Source organism: Dermacentor silvarum, chromosome 3 (assembly GCF_013339745.2).
Source record: "Dermacentor silvarum isolate Dsil-2018 chromosome 3, BIME_Dsil_1.4, whole genome shotgun sequence".
Taxonomy (NCBI): domain Eukaryota; kingdom Metazoa; phylum Arthropoda; class Arachnida; order Ixodida; family Ixodidae; genus Dermacentor; species Dermacentor silvarum.
The window spans coordinates 189681001-189708004 of NC_051156.1; the positions used below are offsets into that span (position 1 = coordinate 189681001).

The 27004-nt window shown below is 48.6% G+C and overlaps 1 protein-coding gene across 1 annotated transcript; it reads right to left on the reverse strand.

Annotated features, from left to right (window-relative positions):
- Nucleotides 1–6922: 6922 nt before the first annotated feature.
- Nucleotides 6923–22026, reverse strand: LOC119445087 (probable ATP-dependent RNA helicase DDX5). Its single transcript, XM_037709411.2, has 2 exons — nucleotides 21726–22026; nucleotides 6923–8392 (listed from the first exon to the last, which is right to left on the reverse strand). The coding sequence occupies exons 1-2, from the start codon at nucleotides 21926–21928 to the stop codon at nucleotides 7156–7158; spliced, it is 1440 nt and encodes a 479-aa protein (XP_037565339.2). The 5' UTR covers nucleotides 21929–22026; the 3' UTR covers nucleotides 6923–7155.
- Nucleotides 22027–27004: the final 4978 nt, after the last annotated feature.

Sequence of the window (27004 nt, forward strand, 5' to 3'; positions counted from 1 at the left end):
TGCTCGCCATCGACAACGTCAGGCCCGTCGCATTGATAATGACAGTGATTGACACCTTTAAAGCTGGCTTGCGCTTACTATTGTTTGAGCCACGTATATAATCCTCCCAAAACTAAAAAAATAAATCCCTCGGGCAATACATCGTACGCTTTATTTGTTTGCCTAATAATAAAAGAACAAGACCCACACGTCGGGTTTGAGTTCGCGCCATTCCTTGTACTTGGTTAACGCTCTCCTTCTCAGGGCACCTGCCAGGCCATACGTTCTCTGCTATACCTAAATCCGTCGTAACCTATGAACCACCGGATCAATATGTTGAATTTCAGGGAATGGCCGCGTACTTTTTCGCCATGAGATGGAGCATGGTAACCATATTATTTCTCTAGTTTCGCTATTACCTTGCCGCGATGATTTGCTTGCCTTCAGTCTGTGATAAAGTGTATTATTTACGTTGTGTTAATAATGCATCGTAGAAACCAAGATTTGTTTGTTTTGTAAGGTCCTTTAACAACGATTGCATCGTATCTCCACGCGGCCGTTGTCTCTGCCAGGCTGTCACTCGGTAATTATAATTTTTGTGCTGCACTAAAAACGAAGTGACCTGATATTATCTAGAACCTGATTATTTTACGGAAATGACATGACATGCACGATAACTATAATCCCGATTATGCACTGCTTAGTATTTTAATATTTGTATGTTGCTGCACAGACAAATCTTCTTTGTTGCCCCTTTCTCAAATCTATTGCGAGCTGTGACTTCACAGCGCTCACTGATGGTATAACCACGGATTGGTATTCATAAGCGTTCGCTTCGCTTGTCCCACTATATCAAGCAATGATTGTACCTGTGCCAGCGAAGGGCAAGCATTCGCCAATAAAGCCTACAATATATTGTAAATAACGGTACGCCGACTCAGTTGCCCCGGTTTTGACTGCCAAAACACCTCGCCACGTAAAAAGGACAGCAGACTTGTGCGACCTTGCAGAATCACAGACCTTAGCTGCTATTTCAGCATTTCCATGGGTAATTCAGTATACAGGGTGTTTCATTTTAGCTGCACCAATTTTTTTTTTAAAATTGCCTGTGACAGCACAATTATAATCCTTGATCTAAACTACTTAATGAGGCGGCCATTACTTCCACGAGAAATCAAAACGCCTAATTTAATTAATTAACATAATTACGCTAATTACTTTTCAATTAATGTTTAGGGCACATCTTTCAACCTACGAATTATAGCCGCTGAGTTCGCAAGGCGTATCCACTTGGAACGAATTCTCAGGACTGAACCAGTTTCGATATATTAATTTTCAAAGTGTCCGACGAAATGCATGGGCGTTCCAGTTAACTTTTTGAGGAAAACGCTGCTTTATGCATTGAAGCATAAAGTTAACTGGAACGCCCATGCATTTCGTTGGACACTTTGAAAATTAGTATCATCGAAACTGCTTCAGTCCTGAGAATTCCGGTACGCGGAACTTCCTCCACTCAGGGACATTATCTTAGAACGCACGGAGGGACATGACCGCCGTCGACGTTACACACGCTGTGGACAGCAGTTCTTATAGAGTTAGACGGAGAACGCTTGTCGAACAAGGTGGAAGTGCTTGCGGCTGTTGCTCCTTCAGGATGACGAGCAGGTTCGAGTCACGAAGCCTGTCACACGCCGGCAGACGAAAGAGTTCCACGGCGCTTATCGATTCGAACTCGCAGAACGGGCTGACTTGAAATAATATGCCATTTTCACAAATGCGGCCTGGGATCCTACTACATCCAGAGCGGCGCTGGCAGTCGTTAGTGGTGAGCAGCAAGACGTCCGGATTCACCAACACCTGCAAGAACCGACGGTTAAGGCACTTGAACTGCAGGTCATCCTATTTGCCATAGAGAAGCTGAAGGAAAAGGCGGGAAAAATTACGGAAGACCACAGGGGCAAAGAGTTCACGATATTCACCGACTCTTTAGATGCCCTAAAGGCGCTCACGGGGACGCCCAGAGTAGGCATGTGGGCGCATGATATTAAGGTCGCATGCGCATCCCTTCATCCGGATTACGGCATGGGTGTGCGAGTGGACTGGGTCCCGGAGCACTCGGGCAGCATCGGCAACGGTGCGGCCCACAGTGCAGCGAGCGAGCTGTTATTTTCCAGCTCATCTCCCCTAGGCCCAGTCCCTCTCATTCCTGTGCGTCTGGATCCGGAGGAGGAGCGCGAGCGACTTAAAGTGCAAGCCAAACGGGAGCTGAAGCCGAAGGTACCGCACAATGCCCACCCTTTGCACAAGGGGCTTCCTCGGGGCGCGCAAGTCCTGATGCATAAGGCCAGGAAGGGCGCAGCACTCATCGAAGACGTCCTGGCTAAGTGGCGCGCGTACGCCGCTTCAAGGAAGACGCGAGGTCATCAGAGGCAACGTTTGGACAACGAGGAGGAGGAAGAGACGGAGGCGTACGTGATGTCAACACCAGTGACGTGCAGTACGTGCGACATCGGTGCTCGACCGACAGTCAGGCATCTATTGTGGGACTGTCCCGGTCTCGCGACAGTAAGAGACAAACACAAGGGACGCGGCATTACCTCACTAGAGGCATGGACCACGCCACCCCCTCAGGCCGATGCCCGGCGAACTATCAACTCTTTATGGGAGTTCCGGCAGGTTATGAATGTGTAGTTTTTTTTCCCTTGTGAACCCCGCCATTGACCCCTACCCCTGCTTAGGCCACTGAGCCATCCTTTTCATTAAAGTTCACTCTCTCAAAATTTTGATCGGGTCCCATGTCACAGAAAATACGGTGTCGGTGTCAACGGCGTCCAATAACGCTATCGCGTTCCACTCTCAAAGGCGAAGAAGCTTAAGCATATTCCCAAGTTATTAATTTGCACTGAAGGGTTGCCATAATGCACAAACATTGTTACTTAAATTTCGCATGTTGCTTCATCTTTGTCGATTACTACACCACATTGCTGAAATATTTGTTCTCGTATTTCTGCAGGTATTATTGACGTTCGAGTGATTATGGTGGCGCGTCTTTTGTTTTACGAGACTATGACACCGTGGACTGCGATGCAGAGTGACCCCAGTGAACTTTTCCCTTCACAGGCCTGGTCTGTCTATGTCACCTCTGTGTCATGCAATGATAGGGAATCTCTGCAGCCTTCCTTTTAACCATGTCTCCGGTTCATTAAACCTTGGCTTGTATTTGACTCCTCCGGTAATTCTTTCCTTTGGTGTTACCTTACTGTGGTATAACCACGGTAACATCTGTGGAGACCTCTGCAACTTTCAGCTAGAGCCAAAATAATAATTCCATGCTAAAATTGTTCTTTTTACTTCTTATGCTCACATAACGTTTACTGCAATATTTAGATATTTGAGCCTTCATATCTGTAACAGTAGATATTTTAATTCGCGTATCCAAAATAGGTATTTCATTTCGCCTTATTTTCCTAAAGAAAAATCATAATAACATTCCTTTCACCGCCCGATTCCTGGCCGATCCCCCAGAGTGGATTGCGCCATTTCTCTGAGGAACTAAAACGAGAACGAATATTTGACAATAAAACGAATTTGCAGTGACAAGGAGTCACTGCAGCCGCTAAAATGGCATCTAAATACACGAAATGTGGAGGAGAACAAAACTGCAGTGTCATTGCAACGATTGCAGAAGTAATATTTAACCTCGGTATCTCGATAAAGTTTTCCCATTACATTCCATTCCATTCGTGAGAGCACTCGTCGTGGTCGACTCCAGCGGCAAGCTTTCCAATAGCGCTTCGATTCGCACTTCCGACCCCGAAGTCGCCGAGCAAGCCGCCATTGCCCTCGCCTTGAAGGACGGTCGTGCGTCTGAGATCTATAGCGATTCCAAAACGGCAGTTAGGGCTTTTCAGAAGGGTCGCATCGCCGAGCTCGTCTTCTTAGCGTCTCCAATCCGGATGCTCTCACGCATCATTCGATTCACTGGTTTCCCGCTCACGTAGGGTCGGTCGAGGGTGCTCCCCCGAACCTCAATGAGTCTGCTCACGAGGCTGCGCGCGACCTCACCGACCGCGCTTCCTCCGACACCCCTCCCCCCTACGGCCACAGGGATGCTCCCGCTACTCACAACGAGGTTACGAAATTCTTCTACATGTCTAGAAAGGTCTTTCCACCCCTCACCCCAAATTGAATAGGGCGCAAGCTGTTTCGCTTAGACTTTTACAGACCGACACATATCCGTGTCTGGCCGTTCTGCACGAAGTTTACCCTGACGTATATCGCGACGACGCCTGCCCGTCCTGCGGGCAGACCTCCACTCTAGCACACATGCTCTGGGAGTGCGGGTCGAGATACCCCAAGTTCAGCAAGGTTTAGTGGGACTCGCTTCTGCGTAGCCCCGCTCTAGACAAGCAAATCCTGGCTGTCCGGCGTGCCCGCGACCGGGCCGGTGGGCTAGACCTGCCGGTCCCGACGTGGGACTAGCCGGGTGCGCGACGAGTTCGCGTCCTCGCGGGACCTCCAATAAAAGATATTTCACTGGCATGTGATTACACATGTTTTTTTTTTTTTTTAGGTTAACAAGTATCCTAAAATACCCGATAACTTATTTTGTGGGAAAACTCCAACCCACTTCGTTATGATGGTTAACTTAATTTTATTATTTTGTTTCTTGTCCAATCTTTAATAATTCCAAATAAATGTTGACAGTCACTTTAGCATACGCTAAAGAGATGAAGGCGAAAACCTGCGTGCTCACGAGAGATTCATTACATTACTTGACATTTTCATTCGAATGCGTTGTTACTTCCTATTATTTGTTTTCTCCCACCAAAGGTAGTGGGTTCGAGTGCCTTAATTACCTCTACCTTATTTACTGTGCCTTCATTAACTTCGTCCTCATTAACACCAAAGGTAGTGGGTTCGAATCTCGACTTTCACGATGTCAATTGGAATCCAACTTGGAGATATGGCCGGTTCGCCCATATCTCCATGTTGGGTCGTGGGTTCGTGGCCCTTAATTAACTTCGCCTTAACACCAAATGTCGTGTGTTTGACTCTCGACATTCATGATACTAATTGAAATCTAACTTGAAGATACAGCCGGTTCGCCCATATCTCCAAGTGGACTACGTCCAACTCCGACCACAGGTTTTGGGTGCGAGTGCCGAAATGAACTATATTAAGGCGAAAGACTTGTGTGGCTATGTTATCGATTACCTTAACGTGACCTTGGCGGTGACCTTGCCGTGACCTTAGCGAAACTGTGCCGTGAAGAAAAATGGCTGACGCCGCAAAGAGTAAAAAGACGTCTAAAATGCTAGGATTGACGTCGCATTTCTCATGGAGGTTCCTGTAATCAAAGTAAATTAGTGGCTTTCAAAAGATAATTTGGTAAATTTCGCGCAGGGTGGGAATCGAACCCAGAGCTCCGCGGTGCGAGACGAGCACGCTTCCCTGAAGCCACGACTGCTGAAAAGTTGTGGCTTATTAAGAGTGTGCGTACTGCGGCCCTGATTGCACATGTCACGTGGTGAGTGAGTGAGTACAACTTTATTAGGGTCCAGTCAGTGCAGGCGTGGAGGTTGCCCCGCGCCACCCGGCTACTCAGAGACGCGCTTGTGCCACTGCTCGCGCGTTCATTGTCTTCCACAGCTGGTTCCGATGCCGCTGAACATGTCAGCGTTCCCATACTGCCCCTGGCGCTGGTGCAACTGCTCGCGAGTTTGTCGCCATCTTCTTCCACAGCTGGCAGGCTTTCGCTTTCACGTCTTAGAAACGTGTAGAGCTTGCCTACTTTTTCTTAACTGTGCCTTAACACCACAGGCCGTGCTGACGCTACTCCTCCTCGGTTTCACGCTTACTTATAAAGAAATTGATGGCCTAATTTGCCCTAATTAACACCACAAGTCATGGGTTCGACTTCCTGTGAATTTGGGTGCCATAACGCCGGACATGAGATTTTATTGCGATAGCAATTATATGGACACTTCAACCGGATTTCTGCCGTCGGCGTCGCCGTCGCCGTAGCCGTAGCCGTCGCCGTCGCCGTCGTCGTCGCCGTCGTCGTCGTCGTCGCCGTCGCCGTGAGGTTCCGTATAGATAAAATCTGCATCGCGCGCCGTATGCCCGAGCGCAAGCGTGCTGCGACGCACGCTATCACGGAGAGCGAACGCACTCAATCCCCCACGCGCAAGCAACGAAGCGGGAAGCCAGCGCCGGAGGGAGCGGGGGGGGGGGCACTTCTACTGTGCCAACAACCGCGCTCGTCGCTCGGCCGCACGGTCGCTTATCTCTCCCGCGCGCAAGCAAGGAAGCGGGAAGCCAGCGCCGGAGGAAGCGGGGGGGGGGGGGGGGGGCGCACTTTTCTTCTGCCAGCAACCGCGCTCGTCGCTCGCCGCACCGTCTCTTATCTCCACACGGCTCTGACCTTTATGAGCCGTGCATTCGCGGCTCAGTTCCTGTTGAAGCGATAGACGGCACGTACCTTCGCCCGCAGCGGCGTATGCTTGCTGCCAGCGTTTTGACAGTCGTTGTCTGCAGTGATTCAGTGTGATCTCTTCATGTTTGTTTGTGCGCGCTCACACCACGCTTGTTCATTCAGTTAGTAATAGTCGGGTCACATTTTCCAACGCACGCTACACATGTAATGCTGCCCGGATCGGCAGTGCAGCGCTACAGGTGTGTCCCTTCGCACGCGCGCTGCCCACGGGAAGCGCTTCTCATCAACACCACCGTTTCACACGCGCCTTCTCGTGGTCATCGAGTCTCTCTTCATGTCGGTCTACTTACGCCGCAGCACACCTGCTTACTTAATCAGCTCATGTTTACTACAATTCATATTGTTACCAAAGCCGCTCACCTTACTTCGTATGACATTGCTGTGTTGCTATCGCATTCATTGCTTCGCCCTTAGGGCGAAACTGTGACATTCGACCCATGAGCCATCTAAGGCTATGGCCTTAATAAACTCTGCAATTAAAACAAATAGACTGAAGTTTATATAATGTTATATAAGTTTTACAAGGCATATAGACTTAAAACAGGCTGCTACCTCTTGCATCAGTTAAGCAGAGGCAGGCAATTTTAAGAGCCTTTCTCATGGACAACAAATTGCTTCTTTGGGCCGCCGTCACCCCGGGCACCTCGCCGACCACCGGAGTCAAAGGCGTCATCGTCTCAAACGAGCTTTTTTTCCGCGTTGTGGAGCTCTGGTTTAACCGGCTGCATGGCATCCTCCAGAATTGCTCTAAGGTTTCTGGCATACATCTGCTGGGTCGGAAGGATGAACGTGTGGACAACGCCTGGTTCACCTGAGCGCGCGATGTGGCTCGACCTGCGCACGTAGACGTCCGAGCAGTCCGGGTAGTCGTAGTTCACAACCAGGCACACGTTCTCGAGGACTAAGTCCTGCGATACCTTGTCCGTCGTCACGAGCACGCTTGACGTACTAGTACGAAACATAGAAACGATCCAGTCGCGCTCCTCTTTCGTCTTCTTGCCGTGAAGGCTGATGGCAGACCAGCCGCGGAGTCGCAGCTTCCACGCAATTTCGTCGGCCTTCCTCTTCGTGTCGGTGAACACAACGGCTTTCTTTGACTTCTCCTTGAGGACATCTTTGAAGAGCTCGACTAGTTTCGCTTCCTTCTCTTCTTCCTGGCACACGTCGACGGTCATCTCCACGCTGTTTTCAGCGGGTAGCTGCGCCGTCCCGAACTCGATTTCGATATAGTCGTTGAGCAGGTCCTCGACAAAGGGCCTGAGCTCGTTTTGCCAGAACCTGACCCACATTATCGTCTGGTGGTCCGGTCGGCAGAGCTCGGCAATCTTGAGGACATGGGGCTCCAAACCCAATGTCAGCATGCGGTCAACCTCGTCCAGCACGAGGTACGTGCAGCGGCGCAGATTCACCTTGCCTTCCTCGAGGAAGTCGATGAGGCGTCGAGGCGTGGCCACGCAGATGTGGCAGCCCTTCAGCTCGTGGTACTGATCTTCTTTGGGCTCTCTATTCGAGGCGCACACGCTGCGCACGCCTGCGTGCTCAGCCAACTCTAAGACTATGTTATGAATCTGCTTGGCCAGCTCTCGTGTCGGAGCCAGCACGACGGCGATGGGTCCCTCTCCCTGTTGCAGGGGCGGCTGCCGGCTGACGTGGATGACTGCCGGCAGGACGTAGGCGAGCGTCTTGTGTGATCCCGTGTTCGCGATGCCCAGAAAGTTCCTGCACCTGAGTGCGATGGGCCAGCAGTGTGCCTCGATGCACGTGGGCGAAGTGTGGTCGCGTGAGGCCTCGATGCTCTTGACGATGAAGTCCGGGAAGTTGGACTCTTCCAGAGCAAGGATGGGCTTCGGCACGTTCTTCCCTTTCACCGATATACCGTTGATGTTTCTGTATGCATTCACTTCGGCCATCGACCTGCTTGTCGTGGCCGGGTGTTCCACGTACAGGTTCTTCTCGAAACGGCTGCAACTGGATGTTCTTCCAGTCAGGCTTGCGAAGGAACCATCCAACCTGGCTTTTCCGGTAGGCATAGGCTTCCTTCCCAGCTTGAGGAAACTTATTGTTGCGGAAGTCTCCTTGGGCTCTCCTTTTACGCGGTGATGGATCCCAGAACCACATCGTTTCGTTTCTCGCCTTCAGCAGGGTGTTCTACGCGCCATGCGTGCCGCCAGACGGGGTCACTCCTGGCGTCGGCGGCCTAAGGGCCCGGCGGTCGTTGTTAGAGCGTTGGTATTGATGATGATGATGATGATTAACCACTGTCATGGCTCGCACCCACTAAGGGGGACAGGCCAAGAATCGGGCGGCAGTGGGTATGCTAAAGAAAATTCGTATTTAAAAACAAGAAACGCAAAGTAAAAGACAAAAAAAAAGAACAAAGGCAGATGTTGCAGTAACTAGATTACTATGCGATCGAGCAGTCAGACTAACTGAAAGGTGAAAGTTAAGAGCGGTTACAACCAGGGAGAGGTAATATTAACAAACAATTTGGAGAAACCAATTTAGGTGATATGAATGCATCTGATGTGTATAGAATACAAATACAGTAATTAGCAGTGTAATCGTTTGTTTGAGTTAAATAATGAAATACTGCGCAACACACGTCTCTGTGACTATAGCCTAGTGTTGAGGTCCCAAATGATAACAATACTGGTATGTTTAAACCTAATCTAATTTTGTAGAGTCGAGCTTCCAGTAATAACTTTCTCTGGTGTGAATATTGTCCGCATGATAAAAAGTAGTGTTCTATTGATTCAATTTCCTTACAGTTGTGACATAGAGGGGACATCGTGAGACCGGCTCTATGTAAATAAAAATTCAATTGCGGGATGTGGCAGCATAGTCTGATGTAAGTAACTTCCAACTGCCGAGAAGGACACCTACCACTGTTTATTCCAAGTCTGGAGAAAGTCTGGAGATGGTTTCAGCGGAAAGTTGCTTAAATCTTTTTGCAAACAAAATTTTCTGTATCTCTATGCAGTGACGTAAGCTGTATCCGGTAAAACAGGGATCAAAGGTATACTTAGAGACGTTCTGGCTAATAAATCTGCCATTTCGTTAAGATATAAACCGCGGTGGCCAGGAACCCACAGCAAGTTAATTTTTCGTAAGCTTTTAGGGACAAATTTTGAAAGCAAACTAAGGAGAGCTGAATTCGTTTCCGTGGAAAGCGACACACATACCGATCGATAATCTGTAACTATGACAGCTGTCGATTAATTTGCAGGAAGTTTACGTAGCGCTAGAACAATGGCCAATAATTCTGCTATGAAAATAGGCGTGTAATCTGGAAGGCGAATAGAAAAGGGCGAATTAAGAGGAGACAAAATGCCTACGCCAGCCTTCTCTTCGGACTGTGAAGCATCAGTGGCTATGATATCGTTTGTTTCCAGGTGAGAAAGGTAATCTTGTAATTGATCATTTAAATATGTGTATGGCATTAGTTTAGCATTTGAGGGGGAAATATCGTCGAATTCTATCTGGAGGCTTATTTTTGATTGACTTGTTGGGTGAATGCGTTGAATTTGCACATTCATTGGTGTTAGCTGTGCCTGTACGAATACGATCTGAGGGGTGTGTAATCGAGACCAATGACTATTAAATAATGAACTTGGTTCGTTAATGAAAATATACATTGATCTTCTTTGAGGAGATTCGTAAATTTTTAGATGTGTTTGGACTGTAAGAATCATCAATCTGCTCTTTAAGCTTGGTAATCACGCTTCCATATACACCACGGTGTTGGCGACAAACTTAGGGAGTCCAAGGCACAATCGCAGAGCTTCCCTTTCTAATATTATCAGAGGTTGAATTTTATTCAACCTCTGATAGCGTATTGTTGAGTGCTCAACAATTTGGCTAAGAATCTAAAACATAAAAAAATAAAGAGAATTAGGTCTCAAAAGCAAAATACTTTATTGGAACAAACTTTAAATGCTCGATAAAGAAAATAAGAGAGAGAGAGAGAAGAACTTTATTTTTTCCGGCAGATTGCTGGGCTGGGTTCCCACCTAGGAACCAGCGGAGAGACCGTGTCTCCCGGCAGCTTCCTCGGCCTGCTGGATAGCCCAAAGTTACTGGTCCAGGCCTGAACTGAGCAGCGCAGTTCCCCAACGCGCCCGAAGGCCCTCATTGGAGGCCGCGACCCCAGTATTGCTGATTAATGCTGGACATGCCCATAGGAGGTGATCTAGTGTGGCGCTGGTGTTACAATACTGGCATAGATTGGTTGTATATAATTCGGGGTATATATGGTTCATGATGACAGGATTCGTGTATGTTCGCGTTTGTAGCTGCCGCCATTGAACGGACTGGGCCCGATTGAGCTTGGGGTGAGGCGGTGGATACTCCCGCTTTTGCATTCGATAATGTTGAGTAATGTCACAAAATTTAGTGAGCCGATCGTCCCATTCCCACACCACCGCGGAGGTGTCCGTTCGAGTGGCTGCTTCTTCGAACGCGGCTCGGAACGTGAGACCTCGAACCACGTTGTGCGCCACCTCGTTTGGACTGAACTCCGGTTGATCTAGATATGTGTGGGCTGGGATCCAGAGGATTTGTACGCATTTGTATGCCTCATAAGTTTTGCCCGTATTAAGGATCCGCAATGCCTCAGGGGAGATTCTGTCGTTGGCGTAGTTTCGCACGGCCGTTTGAGAGTCGCTGATGATATACGAGGCACTGGTGTGAGCTATCGCCAGCGCGATAGCCACTTCCTCCGCCGTTTCTACGTGTCTTGTGGCGATTGATGCGCTTGCTTTGCATTGGTGTGTGTGGTATACGACCGCAGCTATGAAGCGGTGACGACCGGTCCCGATAGCGTGCTGCATCGACAAAGACTGCTTCCTCGTTGTGACCAAAAATCTTAGTCATGGTTTTGGCTCTACTGACGCGTCTGCCCTCGTTGTGTTCGGGGTGCATGTTCTTGGGTATCGGTGGAACTGTGAGTTTAGTTCGGATATCGCGTGGTATGTCATGTTTGTCACCGTGTTGGGTGTGGTAAGAGATGCCGAGATTCTCGAGTATCTGGCGGCCTGGCTTAGTCTTGGCCAATCGCTCGTATTGTGATATTTGTTGTGCCTCGATAAGAAAATAAGGAAAGAAAACTTTATGAGCCATTCCACTCTGTGAAGGTGGATGACCAGTGACGCTGTTTAGCACACGACACAGAGGTGACACCGAATTTTGAACAAAGGTACGAACACATTTATTGTCTTAATCGGTGGATATCGTGCCGATAGGCACGCACACATTCTCACATCATCTCTGTTATTATTATATTATTTCCATCATATTCGCGTATAGTCCGGACTCCCGAGGAGCATCGCGTCTACGAAGAACGACGGCAAGAACAGAGACGAGAATGCAATCGTCGCCGGCGGGCGGCAAACTCCGCCGATCAAGGTCGTGCACAAAACGCTAAGGGCATGCGGGACGTCGTTCTTCGTAAGCACGTCGTTTCTCGGGAGTTCGGACTATATACGGCCTACCCATTACGACGACAAAAGAGAATTGAAATTCAAGATTGCGAACTGCAATACGTCTTTCTGTTTATATATATATATATATATATATATATATATATATATATATATATAATCATAAGAAGCCAACAAACATTAACACCAAGGACAACATAGGGGAAATTACTTGTACTTACTAATTGAAATAAAGAAATGATAAATAATGGAAATGAAAATGGATGCAAAAACAACTGTCCGCAGGTGGGGAACGAACCCACGTCTTCGCATGCCACGAAGACCTGTATATGTGCCTGCCAGAGCTTCGAATGAGTACTTGTATGGAAGCACGCAGGCTGGCACTGCGGGGATCGCCCTTGCGGCGGAGCTGAGCGACATGTGCCGGGTGGGCGGGGCCTTCAAGCTCCTCACGTAGACTGACCTGAAGGTCCGGTAGCGAGCGATGGACGAGCTGGAACAGGTGGTAACCAGGCGACTAAGGCAGCCAGCGGACACTGAAGACATGGAGGTCCACCTCTCAACCGAGAGGGAGGGCGATTTCAGACAAACGTCCACACAGCTGCAGTCTGTCTGGACGGAGGCCAGGAAGCCTCCCGTCGCCTCTGCATCGCCAATAAGATTTCGGACCAAGGGGCCCGCATCACCTGCGGAGAGGCCTCCGTGTCGGCGTGGGACCAACACAAGCTGATCGGGACCATCCGGGCAATCCTCTCCAAGTTTCGGGACAGCACCCTACACGAGAAACCGAACCAGGGCCAGGCGATGGAGCGCGTAGCGGCGGACCCGGCTCACGCCCACTTCATGAGGCTCGGCCGCTACACTCGGTTTACAGACTGGCGCTTCATTCATGGAGCCCGGCTCAATTTCGTTCCCTCTAAACGGTACACGAATTGGGGCACCCTAGCATACAAGCGATGCAGGCGCTGCGGGTACGGGGAGGAGACACTACTGCATGTCCTACACCATTGCATGAGGAAGAGCCGGGCTATGACGGAGCGCCATAACGCCATCGTCGACCGAGTAAAAAAAGGCTGCCCTGGTGAAGTTCACCGTGATAGCGGAAAACCAGGTCGTTGGCAGCACCTCTCACAAGCCCGACCTGGTGCTGGCCCGTGGAGAGCAAGCACTCAACCTGAACGTCCTGCGGACCATTTGAAACACTGGTGCTGGCCCGTGGAGAGGAAGCACTCAACCTGAACGTCTGCGGACCATTTGAAAACCGGTTGCAGGCCTTCCAAGAAGCCCGGAAGGCCAAGGAGGAGAAGTACGCCCCCGCACAACGACATCTCCTCCGGCTGATTCCAGCGCGTGACGGTGCACGCCATCGTTGTTGGCTGCCTTGGCAACTGGGATCCGGGCAATGACCGTGTCCTCCGCAGGACCTGCAGCAAACACTACCGGCGGACCATGAAAATACTTTGCGTTAGCGACACGATCAGCTAGCTCTTCGACACAGATCTACAAAGCCCACATTGGCCCTTCTTAATGTATTTTATTGTTTTTTAGAGAAGCGTAATTATTATACACCTTTACAGTTTTAGCCTTTTATATTACTAACACCAGTAACTACCATTTTTAGCCATTTTGTTGGATTTTTATAGTATACTATTTTACCCTGTTCTCTTTTGGTTCTCTAACCCAAGATTATGATGTCCTGTAATTAGCATAAATAAAGAACTCTGTTCTTACCCTTGTGCCTGGGACCTCCTTGGGACCCAGGTGTGACAAGGGTAGTTCAAGGGCTCGTTACAGGTCCCGGAGCCCACCGCCCGGAGTCCACAGGGATATGTGCCATTGCACTTGGACCCTTTCTGCACGATCACCAGGGTCGGCCAACATTTTTGCTTACGCACATTAAGAATGCACGAAACCCTAGCTATATACAGCTTCGCTGTAAAAATACGGCAGAGCCCATTACACAATGAATGTGGCGTTAAAGGGACCGAGAACCACCCTTTACGTGCCCGTGAGATGTTGGTTGAAATGAAATTTCCTTATTTATATTGACAGAATCGAGCATGCTGTTCGCGAGTAAGTAAGAACTGCATGGGTCAAACCATTGCAGCAACCACTTCATTTCTTGAGAATGACATCAAACGTGCTTCGCGATACGCTTAAAGCACTGGGGAGCATCAAAACTGAATGCACTGTGGCCAACGAAGCGGGCGCCCGGGCACTCAGCTCACGCTGGATACAGGCAAGCACTGTATTACAGCGCAGACATTGTAGCCGGAATGCTTACGGATTAAACCTTGAGCAGGACAGGTCGGAGGGCACCACCAGGCTGCTTTCAATTAACGAGCAGCGCGCGCGGCACTGCCGCGGAGTCCCCCAGATGACGTTCGCCGCGAGAGGGCACTACTCAAAGACATCTGAGCTAATATGGAAAAATTTGGAGAACCCATCTCACGATGTCTGAAGACGGTAATGCGTTCAGCGTTGAATCAATATAGCTACACCATGCATTGCCACCGTTCAAACGAATCATGTTTGATCGTGGCGTCTGAAAGGCATGTATCGTCGCTGCGTGCGAACGCGCAGAAATGCGGAAACCGGGCTCCTCTCTCGCGCTGCTTTAAGGACACATTGCGCCATCTCGTGGCGCTGCCGAGAAGTCCGCGCATGGCCTCTGAGACGAGAAGCGTGGTGCGCCGGGGCCTGCGACCACTGAGAATGGTTCCCTCGCTTTCCGCACACTGAGTGGCATATACTGAGTGTATATGCCACTATGTATTCAAGCCAAAGTCAAAAGGGTGTCATGTAGTTCTCCGCCGCGAAACCGCAAACAACGTTTGCATAACCCATTTTGTTTCTGCACTGCTTCGAAAGCTTTTGTCGTTTTCCTGCGTCTCATACTTTGCGACAATTTGTCTAGGAGACGGGGGAGAGTAGCCAGACTTTAGGATTTGGTCGTTGCGAAATACTTGGCTATAGCTTTGAATATTCGAAAACGCCGAATTCGTCCTTTTCTAATACGATCGAAGTCCACGGCAATGGTACAGTGCCGTATATTAAATTACTTCGTATACCTGCCAAGACCAAGTTGCGCAGAGTTTTGCTGTCAAAGTAATTTTGAGCTCGTAATCAGCAATAATAGCTGTTTTGAGGTCTACTACATAGCGCATCAGTGCGGTTATTCAAGGAAGATGACAGTCTGACAGTCTGCTACTACGCCAAGATTATTGAACGAACCACTGCGACCGAGAGGGTTGTCGTGTAGCTTTATGTGAGCAAAAGATACATCTACAGACTTTTCGCGAGTGAACTATATGGTGTATTTAGTTTTATCGAAAGAAAGGTAAAGAATGAGAAAAGAAATTGACACGTGGCCTCTGAGCCTCGGCAAGTAAATCATTTCCCAAAGCTCGTTGCTCTTAATTTTACGCTTCGCAGAGCATTGCAGTCACTGGATCTTTCGACCTCATCATCTCTCGGTTGTGGTGCCTCGGGGCCCCGTGGAGGCGACCTTGGGTCGCCGCCCCGCTGCAACGTTCTTTCCCACGTCACCCGTAACATTTCCGTACCCGCGTGGCCTGTCGCGGTCCCTGCTTGAAGTCGCACTCACGGAGGTCCTCGTCCTGAGGTCCTGCTCACCGCTCTTAGGAGTGAGAAGTGTAGGAGGACAACAGCACCACACAAGTTTCGCGAAAAACGCCCGAACCACTCAACGGCCTTTCAATAGTGCCGTGTAGCACCGCCACAACTTCTTTGAGTCGATAGAGTTGTGGCGGTTCGAAGGCCGTCGACTGGAAGGCCTTCCAAGCGCTCCCGTGTGACACGGGTATAACAGAGGTGAGCAAGGGAAGCCTCAGCCTGGAGCCAACGTTTCAACACGCAAACATATTTGTGAGGGCCGAGACGAAGACAGACTTGCTCGTCCACTGTTGATTCGCTGAATGTCAAGTCCAACTCATTCTGCGAGTATATTTCAAAATCTTTTTTGGAAGTACACTGTGCTCAAGTTTGTCATCTGCTGTTTGAAAGCAAGAAAATTTGTTTTTAGTGATTTCTCAAGTTTGTGAAGTGTGAAATAGGCCAATTGTGTGGGCTTGCCTTTTCTAGCTATCTCTTACGGTGTAGGGCTAGCCTAGTTATTGATTTCACGCAAACTTTACATGAGCCTTTTGTAGTTAACAAATGTAAAATAATGAACGTATCCAGATCTAATTCTAATCCTGGCACTTACCATATGTTAACAACGTTCCATTTGATTTTGACATGTCATATAAATATCTTGGTGTACACATTACAAATAACTTAAATTGGACCATTAATATAGAGCACATCATTAACAATGCTAATCACATGCTCGGATACTTACGGCACAACTTTTCCAAAGCACCGTCTACTTTAAACCTACAGTTTTACAAGACTCTAATATGCTTGAAACTTGAATATGCATCTGCAATATGGGATCCCAGTCGTGTTAATCTTATTACTTCACTTGAACAAGTACAAAATAGCTCTACTCATTTCATTCTTTCTAATATAACCGTGCCACGAGTATAACCTCAATGAAAGCTAACCTAGCACTTATTCCACTAGCTATAATCGCCGCAATGTCGCCCGTCTTTTGCTATTTCATAAAATTTTCTATCACGCCACATTTCACGACGAATTCATACTGCGGCCTCAGTACATTTCAAACCGTGTCGATCATCGTAGCAAGGTAGGAATTGATTCATGTTACACAAAGTGTTTCTTTCAATCAAGGTTAATCCGCTTTCGTGAGTAGCCTTCAAGCAGACTGTGCTCGGTTCCAGCGATGAATTTTCGCACTGGCTAGCACATTTTTAAAGCGAAGCTGTTAAGGGCTCAGTCTCCGGTGGTCGTGTCCGCATGTAGAAAAAAACTCTCATTGGCCGTATGCTGTAAGTGCGAGTAAAAGCGCGCGAGGGACGCGCGCTTTCACTCGACCATAAGGTCATGGTCCCTGTGGTCACTAAGTAAATGAAAACAACCGGATCACATATACTTCTCATTCTTTAATAGTTCAAATAACCATTTACACCATCACATCTTAACAGTCATAATTGAAAATACATAATTCCCACCATAGTACAGCTTCGCTGGTCTTCCATCTCCACCCCGGCCAGTGGAAGAGCTGACAGTTTTTTTTTTTTTTTTTTTTTTAACAGCGGAGCGGTTTAAGCACTTCGTTACGCCGCGTATCATAGATCAGAAATGTGGGCCGATCCTGGAGGCAGTGCAGAAAGGGTCCAAGCGCAATGGCACATACGCCTAACGCTTCGCCTCAGTTGCGCCAACCGCGCCGAGCCTCGCCACAGCTGCGCGAGCCGTGACGTCATCGCGCGCGCCGCATCGCTTTGCCGAGCTATGACGTGACCGCGCCGTGCGGAGTGGTTGCCGATAAAGTCCCTAGATCTATAGAAAGAAAGCAAAAAAAAAAAATGTCGCCGTTTCGCTCGAAAGGCGAAGCATCGATTGCGATAGCAAATTAGTAGAGAGCTATTCGGAGTAGGGACAGTTTTATCGGCTGCATAAACTTGGACACATTGGCTTACTAACTGAATGAACAATCGTGGTGTCAGCGCGCACAAGCAAACATGAAAAGATCACACTGAATGACCGCAGCCAACGACTGTCGAAACGCTGGCAGCAAGCGCAGGTTCGCGCGGTCTATCGCTGCAACGGAAACCAGAGCCGTGTGGAGATAAAGACGGTGCGGGCGACAGGCACCACCGGGCAAACTGCGAAGAAGTTGTTGGCGGAGGAGAAGCTGCCCCCCCCCCCCCCCCATCCCCCCCTCTTCCCGCTTTGTTGCTTTCGCGTGGGAGATTGAGTGGCAAGATACGCCTTTGGTGCCGGAGCACAGCGCCGCCCCGCCTCCCTCCCTCCCATACCCCCACGCGACGGTCGCGTTTGCTTTCCGCCGAGCGTTCGCTCTCCGTGATAGCGCGCGTCCCCCGCGCGCTTTCGCTCGCGCATACGGCGCGCGGCGACGATTTTATCGCCCTTGGAATCTATACGGAACCTCACGGCGACGACGACGGCGACGCCGACGGCAGAAATCCGGTTGAAGTGTCCATATAATTGCTATCGCAATAAAAATATCTAGCGACTTTAGTTGCCGCGGCTGCGCAGAGGCGGAGCTAAGCCATCACGCCACTGCGCCGACCCAGGGGAAATTACATAGCTCCGCGTCGCCGCCGCGGCCACACGAAAGCCCCGCCGTTTCCGCGCCGAGCACATCGCCGCGAAGATGGGGCGGCCAAAGAAGAGTGTCACTCCCGAAGCAGAGGAAGTGCGGCGCGAAAGCCGCCGCGCCGCTACTCGAGAGCGAGTGAGAAGACTTCGGTCCGATCCCGAGTATCGCGCCGCCGAAGCAGCGGCGAAACGTCGGCGATTCGCAGAAGATCCGGAGTTAAAGCCCGCGAAACCGAGCAAAAGCGTTTGAGCGTCCAGAAGCGTGCAGATACTTTAATGACCGAGTGTTCGTTGCTCCTTGGGCTGTCGATGATTCCGGGGTGATCTTACGCAAAATGTGGCCGAGTCTCGAAGCATAGCCAGCATAGCCTCGCAAAAACTTGGCCGAAGCTATAGGTGGGGTCAAGCTATAGGTGCGGTCACCAGCCTCGCTGTTTGCCCAGTCTTCGCACCACTAGTGTGAAGCTACCCCTAGCTTCTTTTTTTTTTTTTTTCAAGCAACACGTCATTACACGGCCAGATGCAGCCGCGAAAGCCTGCGAACGGCGAAAGCCGTGCATGCAGCCGTTAATGCCAGTGAAACGCCGCAGCTGATGATGTTCACCGTCTTTAAACACGTTCGCTTGGTGGCAGCTATCGAATGTTGGACGCATAAACTGGCTGAGATATTATTGATATCTAACTAAAACGAACCTGCGTGATGCTGCTCAAAGGAAACGACCAACCCGTTCACAAATATTACCGCCGTACAATTTGAATCGACAAACGGCACGGACTGCAATCGATAACAGTGAGCTGCTGCTTATCACACGTCAGTGAGGTCTCAAAAGCGTTATTCAAGTAATAAAGCACGGACTTTAATAACAGAAGTCCAATAAAAACAATAGAGTGCTTATTTTGTAAAAAAAAAGACACGTTAACTATGTTTGTCGGTTATATGTACTGTAGTGAAGAGGAATACCCGGCGCTGCAGCCACATCGCCAGTCATCCGGGAAGGCGCGAGCTGGAGATTGCCTGAGCTGTTCTGGTTGAGACACGCTGCCTGCTGTTCTCTTTATTTATAGATAAAATACTTAGCCGCGTTGAGCGCCCCTAGCAGAAAAAAAATACAAATTAAAGCGTGCGACAATATTACAGTAGCTCCACTTGCGCCGCGATTTATTTTTCGCCCTCTGTGGCGATCGCTGGAACTTGAGAGTGTGCGGGGCCTGGCGCTACTTGGCGGGGGGATGGGACGCGTCGGCGTCCATGGGCGACGGCGTTCCTAGCGCACCGCAGAGGATGGGACACGATCTGTCGAAACAGCGGAGATGTGGTTGTTCCTTCGGTCTAAAAACGAAGACTCCCACAAAAAAAAAACAAAAAAAAACAAAGAAACATACGCGACATTCGCAGAAACAGACGACCACAGCTTCGCTGTTTTGACAGATTTCACTTTGTGGAACTGGCTCCATTTTTTAAAGCGAAGCTTTATAGGCTCACAAGTGTCGGCGATGGTGGTGGCGGTGGCGGTGTCACGCTGAAAAGTGGGCCGATCCTGGCGATTGTGCAGAAAACGTCCCATTTCAATGGCACATACCAGGGACAAAAAAGAAAGACAAAGAGAAAGGAAAAGAGAGAGAGAAAGAAAGGAAGAAAGAAAGAGAAAGACAAAGTGAGAAAGAGAGAGAGAAAGAAAGAAATAAGGAGAGAGGGAGAGAAAGATAGAGAGAAAGAAGTAAAGAAAGAGGAAAGATAGAGAGTAAGAAAGAAGAGAAAGAAAGTCACCACGAAGGTCAGGGAAAGAAAGAGAAAGAGACAGAGAATGGACGAGAGAGAGAAAGAAAGAAAAAGAGAGAAACAAAGAAAATCACCACGAAGGTCAGATACACACGACAAGCTAGCTTCGCTCACCCCCATTTTCTCGACAGGGGAAGGGCTGGTGATTTTTTCAACAAAACTATAGTGTAATAGCAACGAATGCAGAAATAATAATTAACTTCGGTATTCGTGAGAGCAGTGGCATGTGATTGAACAGGTTTCTTTTTTCTATGTTTAACAAGTATACCAGAATACCCCGATAAATAATTTTGTGGTAGAACTCCAATCCACTTCCGCATAGAGGGTGTTATTTTGTTTCGAACCTGACATTTCATTCATTCCAAATAATAAACTCTGCAATTAAAATCAATGAAGTGAAGTTTATATACGGTTATATAAGTTTTACTTGGCATAGAGTTAAACAGACTGCTGCCTCTTGCATTACTTAAGCAGAGGCAGGCAATTTTGAGAGCGTACTTTAGAACACCGAGTTGCTTCCTTGGGCAGCCGTCACCCCGGGCACCTCGCCGACCGCCGGTGTCAAACGCGTCATCATTTGGCATGAGCTTTCCTTGCCATTTTGTAAAGCTCTCGTTTAACCGGCTGCTTGGCATGCTCCAGAATTGCTACAAGGTTTGTGGCATACGGCTGCTGGGTCGGAAGGATGAAAGTGTGAACCACACCTGGTTCACCTGAGCGCGCGACGTGGCTCGACCTACGCACGAAGACCTCCGAGCAGTCCGGGCAGTCGTAGTTCACAACGAGGCACACGTTATCGAGGACCAAGTCCTGCGCAACCTTGTCAGTCGTCACGAGCACGCTTGACGTACCAGTACGGAACAAGGAGACGATCCAGTCGCGCTCCTTTTTCGTCTTCTTGCCGTGAAGGCCGATGGCAGACCAGCCCCGGAGTCGCAGCTTCCACGCAATCTCGTCGGCCTTCCTCTTCGTGTCGGTAAACACAACAGCTTTCTTTGACTTCTCCTTGAGGACGTCGTCGAAGAGCTCGGCTAGCTTCGCTTCCTTCGCTTCCTCCTGGCACACGTCGACGGTCATCTCCACGCTGTTTTCAGCGGGTAGCTGCGCCTTCCCGAACTCGATTTTGATGTAGTCGTTGAGCAGGTCCTCGACAAAGGGCCTGAGCTCGTTTTGCCAGGATGTGACCCACATGATCGTCTGATGGTCCGGCCGGCAGTGCTCGGCAATCTTGAGGATATGGGGCTTGAACCCCATTGCCACCATGCGGTCTACCTCGTCCAGCACGAGGTACGTGCAGCGGCGCAGATTCACCTTGCCTTCCTCGAGGAAGTCGATGAAGCGTCGAGGAGTGGCCACGCAGATGTGGCAGCCCTTCTTCAGCTCGTCGTACTGACCTCCTTTGGGCTCCCCGTTCGAGGCGCACACACTGCGCACGGCGGCGGGCTCACCCAATTCTAAAGCTATGTTATGAATCTGCTTGGCCAGCTCTCGTGTCGGAGCCAACACGACGGTGATGGGTCCGTCTCCCTGTTGCAGGGGCGGCTGCCGGCTGACGTGGATGACTGCCGGCAGGACGTAGGCGAGCGTCTTGTGTGATCCCGTCTCCGCGATGCCCAGAAAGTTCCGGCACGCGAGTGCGATGGGCCAGCAGTGTGCCTCGATGGACGTGGGTGAACTGTGGTCGCGTGTGGCCCCGATGCTCTTGACGATGAAGTCCGGGAAGTTGGACTCTTCCAGAGCAAGGATGGGCTTCGGCACGTTGTACCCTTTCACCGATATACCGTTCACTTTTCTGTAGGCGCTCACTTCGGCCATCGACCTGCTTGTCGTGGCCGGGTGTTCCACGTACAGGTTCTTCTCGAACGGCTGCAGCTGGATGTTCTTCCAGTCAGGCTTGCGAAGGAACAATCCAACCTGGCTGTTCCGGTAGACATTGGGTCCATTAAACGTGAGACGAAACGTATTGTCGAAGAAGTCTCCTTTGTTTTTAGTTGCATTCGGTGGTGGAGGCAAAAACCACATGCTTTCGGTCCTCGCGTTCCACAGGAGGTTTTCCGCGCTTTCGTGCCGCCAGACGTGGTCACTCCTGGCGTCGGCGGCGTAAGCGCCCGGCGGTCGTTGTTGTTGTTGATGATGATGATGACGTTGTCATAGGCTGTGGCACATACCCACTGAGTGGTCAATAATTGGCCAATAATTTACATGTGCATCTAAAACTTGAAAAATGAAAAACAAAAGATTGAGGTCACAAGAACAAAATACTTTATTGGAACAGACATCACATGCTCGATAAAATACATAAAGAAAGAAAAATTACGGGGGATGCTTAGAACTTTCTATAAGAATGTGAAGGCGAAAGCAGCGAAAGCCTAGTGGGACCCTTAGCGGTGTGGAATGAAGCTCTGAGCGCGGCGACGTATACAAGGAGCGCGAGCGTGCAATTTGGGGGATGCCGTAGTCGAGGGTACGGAATAATCTCGATCTAGGGTTTCTTGACGTTCATTACAACGCAAAGATACACGTGCCCGTATCTTGCCGTTAAAAAAAAAACGAGAAGAAAAAAAAAAAGAAAACACGACCGAAGTAGCCGCGTTTCAACCCGCGACCTCTTGCAAATCAGCAGACCATTGTGAGATCATTACTAGGTCCATTTTTGAAGATTCTCGAAACGTGACCGAGCCTCGCCTATCAACTGCAGCAAAAGTGCTGATTCACAGTCAACCAGCCGGCCGCTTGTCGAATACGAGCGGCGGTCATCAGATCAACGATTCCCGATTCGCGTTCTGCGGTGAAAGCTGTTGGCGTGGTTCTGCTTTTTGTGTGTGTGTGTGTGTGTTCCGTTTTTCTTCAGTACACTGCATGTGTCATGGCACGAATTTTGAATCTTGAAGGCATAGAGTTTCACACAATAATTACTTGAGGGAACTCTGGGCGCTTGTGTCTAGGGCAAGCGGGGTGCTTCTGCCATTTTCAACAAAGTACTGCGTAATAAACAATTAAACAAACATTATTGAAATTGTCCGACGGCAGTATTCGAACGCAGGACCTCTCTATATAGCACAGAATGCCGATATTGAAACCATTACGCCACGGACGCATGCATCGACAAGCGACATCAATCAATCAATCAATCAATCAATCAATCAAAATGAGCTTTATTTATACAGTACAAAGAATTCATACAAAAATAGTTGGACCAATAGCCTATGTGGCTAGCATCTGGTCCAACACAGAAATAGCATATCGGTCAACCACGTACATATTTTTTCAGTGAATTATAACATTGCATATATGAACAAGTGTTAATTTTGTAAAGGAGGTGTTATTGCGCTTGTGTAGACAAGAAGAAGCGTTTACATGCAAGATCAAAGTTTCTGGTTACTTTTATTTCCACAGGCACAGTGTTCCATGTTATAGCGCCAAAAAACTCCAGTAATCGTTCACCGTAGACAATACTGCAATAAGGAAGGTTTAAGTTAAAGTTAGTTGCTTGTCTGGTGTTTGCACGTGGGAAGTTAAATATGGTGTTGGGTAAGGGGAAGTTGGTGTTTAGTATTTTATGAAGTAAACAAACATCTTATAATTTCTTAAAGCCGTAAAAGAAAGGATACGAAGGTCAATAAACAGAATGCTACTAGGGTGATGAACAGAAGAAAATGTTATTATTCTTAGGGGGCGCTTTTGCAACTGCAGTATGGGTGTTAAGTAAGTTTTATATGTTAGGCCCCATATTTCACAACAATAACCCAGGTGGGTATGAAATAAAGAAAAGTATATGCAACGAAGCAAAGCACGAGGAAAATATTGCCGGGCACGGGCCAGGGTGTAACAGCTGAAAGCGAGTTTCCTACAGACAAGGTTAATTTGTTCCTCTCCAATGCAAGTGACAGTCTAAAGCGACTCCTAAATATTTAAGCGTATTAACACGATCCAGAGTTCGGTTCGCTAGAGTCAAATTAAAGGTACTGTAATCTAGTATTTTCCTGTTGGAGTGAAATATGATATATTTAGTTTTATCAGTATTTAGGGCTAGTCTATTTTCTGAAAACCATTGGTCTACCTTTAGTAGTTCGCCAGATATAATGTCTTGCAATGATGAGAGCGAGTCACCTGAGTAAACTAAGGCGGTGTCGTCAGCATACATTAAAACTTGTGTCAACTTAAGTGCATACGGTAAATCAATAATGTATAATGAAAACAGAATAGGGCCTAAAACTGAGCCTTGTGGTACACCACATATGACATCAGTGAAAGCGGAGTGATGTTTATTAATTATGACTTGTTGCATTCGTGCTTTAAAATAGCTGTTGATGAATTGAAGCGCGTTTCAATTGAAACGCCCTTACGAATTTATCGCGGGAAATCCCCTTGAGGCGCTTGGCGCGTTTCGATTCAGCTCCCTCGACAAGCAGGATGGCAAGCAAGTAACAGGATGGCAAGCAGACGCTGAGCAGACGACGCGGCGCGGATGAGCACATCTCGAGGGGCATTCGGCCTTCCTATTGGCTATGAATTAATGTAGCTTCCACAGTGCTAACAGCTTGTGAGATGGAGTATAGACGCAAGACTTTAAGTAAACCACTGTGTTAGTAGTGTATAGAGGGTGTTCATTTTTAATTTTTACTGAATTTTTAGAAATCGTCTGGTGGCAGGTAGCATAATTCATATGACTGAGCTGGGTTATTCGACGAGGCGGACATTAGTAGCACGAGAAATGAAAACACATCTTCAACTAATTACCGAAAATTCAATAATTAAGTTCTTAGTTCATTAATATACGACACATATTGTAATTTACGAATTGTAGCCGGCGAGTTTGCAAGACGCATCCACTTGAAATGAATTTCCAGGATGACACCAGCTTCGAGATATTATTTCCCAAAGTGTACGTGGGACAAGATACCTCGGCGTTCCAGTTACTTCAGTGCTTCATTTCAAGTGGCATGATGCATCTTGCAAACTCGCCGGCTACAATTCGTAAATTGCAATATGTGTCGTAAAGCGATTAACTAAGAAGGTCATTAGTCAATTTTTCTTAATTAGTTGAATATGTGTTTCGATTTCTCGTGCTACTAATGTCCGCCTCTTCGAATAACCCAGCTCAACGATAAGCATTATGCTACCTGCCACAGGCGATTTCTTTAAAAACTCCGTAAGGCTTAATTTTGAACACCCGGTGTATGCATCCCTTCTTCCTGTCCTCATAATTACCTTTGATCGCTCTTTTTTGTCCCCTTTCCTTTTTCCCCTGTGCAGAGTAGCAGGCCAGAGCATGCTAACTCAAGCCAAGCTCTCTGCCTTTCTAATAAATTATCTCTCTCTCATATATCTGTCGCTGTATCTGAGTTCAGTGTCGGATGAATCACTGAAGTCTTATGAATTTTTTTTTTCGCTTTCGTTGTTCTGTTTAGTCGCGCTATGGCTAATCACACATGCCAGCCGTATACCTGGAAGTCTTTACCTTCTAATTCTCTGGTAACCTTTTCTCGCCAAAAAGAACGCTCGAGTAGTTGAAACTGACTTGTTGCTCTGTTGGGTCGGCATAAGAAAAAAAAAAAAGGCAGTGTACTCGTGCATATGTCCAGACAACAAAGCCTTGGCTGCGACAGAGTAACAAACAGTAACAAACCCCAATGGCATTCAGTGAAAGGAAACGACGCTCGCGAAAGTCCAAAGGAAAACAGTCCGGAAAGCGGATGTTCGCGTTCCGCCCGAGTGATATGATAAGCCGTTTCACCGCTGCGGTTGCGTGTCCTTGATATATGCGCTCAGCAATGCGTTATAGCACTCGTGGAAATACCTCATTAGTATAAGGGTTACATGCACGGCTGAAATGTGTTCAATAACACGTTCAATAAGTTGTGTTTAACGCCTTTAAAGCAAAACTCGGGCTCTGATCGAGAGACGCCGTGATTTGGCGGAGGTATACGCAGGGAAGTGGTGTTCTGAATTGATACCTCGGCTTCTCTTTAACGTGTGCCCCCCCCAAACAACGGTACACTAGTTTTATTGCATTCCTCCCCCTTTGGAATCGAACCCGATAATCAGAATGCATATGATCCCTCAGTCCCGTTTAAGTGATGAAACTTAGATCAGCGAAGCAGGTCTGTGACTACTTCTCTATGTCTCCGTTTGCATTCCTGTGACTAAATAAGCTAATTAGATACATGTGCAGCAAAAACAATTATGGGGTTTTACGTGCCAAAACCACGATCTGATTACGAGGTACGCCGCAGTGGGGGACTCCGGAATAACTTTGACTACCTGGGGTTCTTTAACGCGCACCTAAATCTAAGAACGCGGGTGTTTTTGCATTTCGCCCCCATCGAAATGCGGCCGGCGTGGCCGCGGGATTTGATCCCGCGACCTCGTGCTTAGCAGCCCTACACCATAACCACTAAGCAGTGAGGATCGAAAATGTAAGCGGGTGGAATTGTTTTCGCGCACCGAAGTATACATAACGCCTGTGCCGCAAACGAATCGCAAGAGCGGCCATAACCTGCGACTTCACAGCTACAGCGCGAATAGGAACAAAGTCGCAATGAAGAGACATTTCGCAAGAGCGCCACACCTATAAGTGCCGATGGCATCGCATGGAAACGTACCAGCCCGACCGATCCTATATGTGCCCCGTTTGTTATGCCTCAACCTACACTTTCTTTCCACGCCAAGACGAGTGACCCGCGCCGCTTTCCAAGTGGATAACGATCGCTCCGTGGAAGTTTACCGCGTCTTCCGTGTCGCGGCATGCAAGCAGCCCGTGCAATCGATGGCCTCCATAGGGGGCGGAAACTGTGTGCACTGAAACATCTAAAACAACGCCTACGGCTCGGCTTGGCCCAAAAAGGGTTGTCGGCGCGCGCCAGCGCGCCTTGCACGTGCCCCGGCCTTGGATTTCGGCGCCCTTTTAAACAAGAACAAATAAACAAAAAAGCTAACGAATGAATAAATAAACTGGGTGAAAAACAGTACGCAGAGGGCGAAGACGAAGATAGCGTTTAAGTAAACAAAAGCGCCCCATCTTTCTCAACGCTAAGTGCTCTATTGCCGAGTGCACGCTTAAAACGCTCTGCTCTCTCTAGATATATATGTGTATTT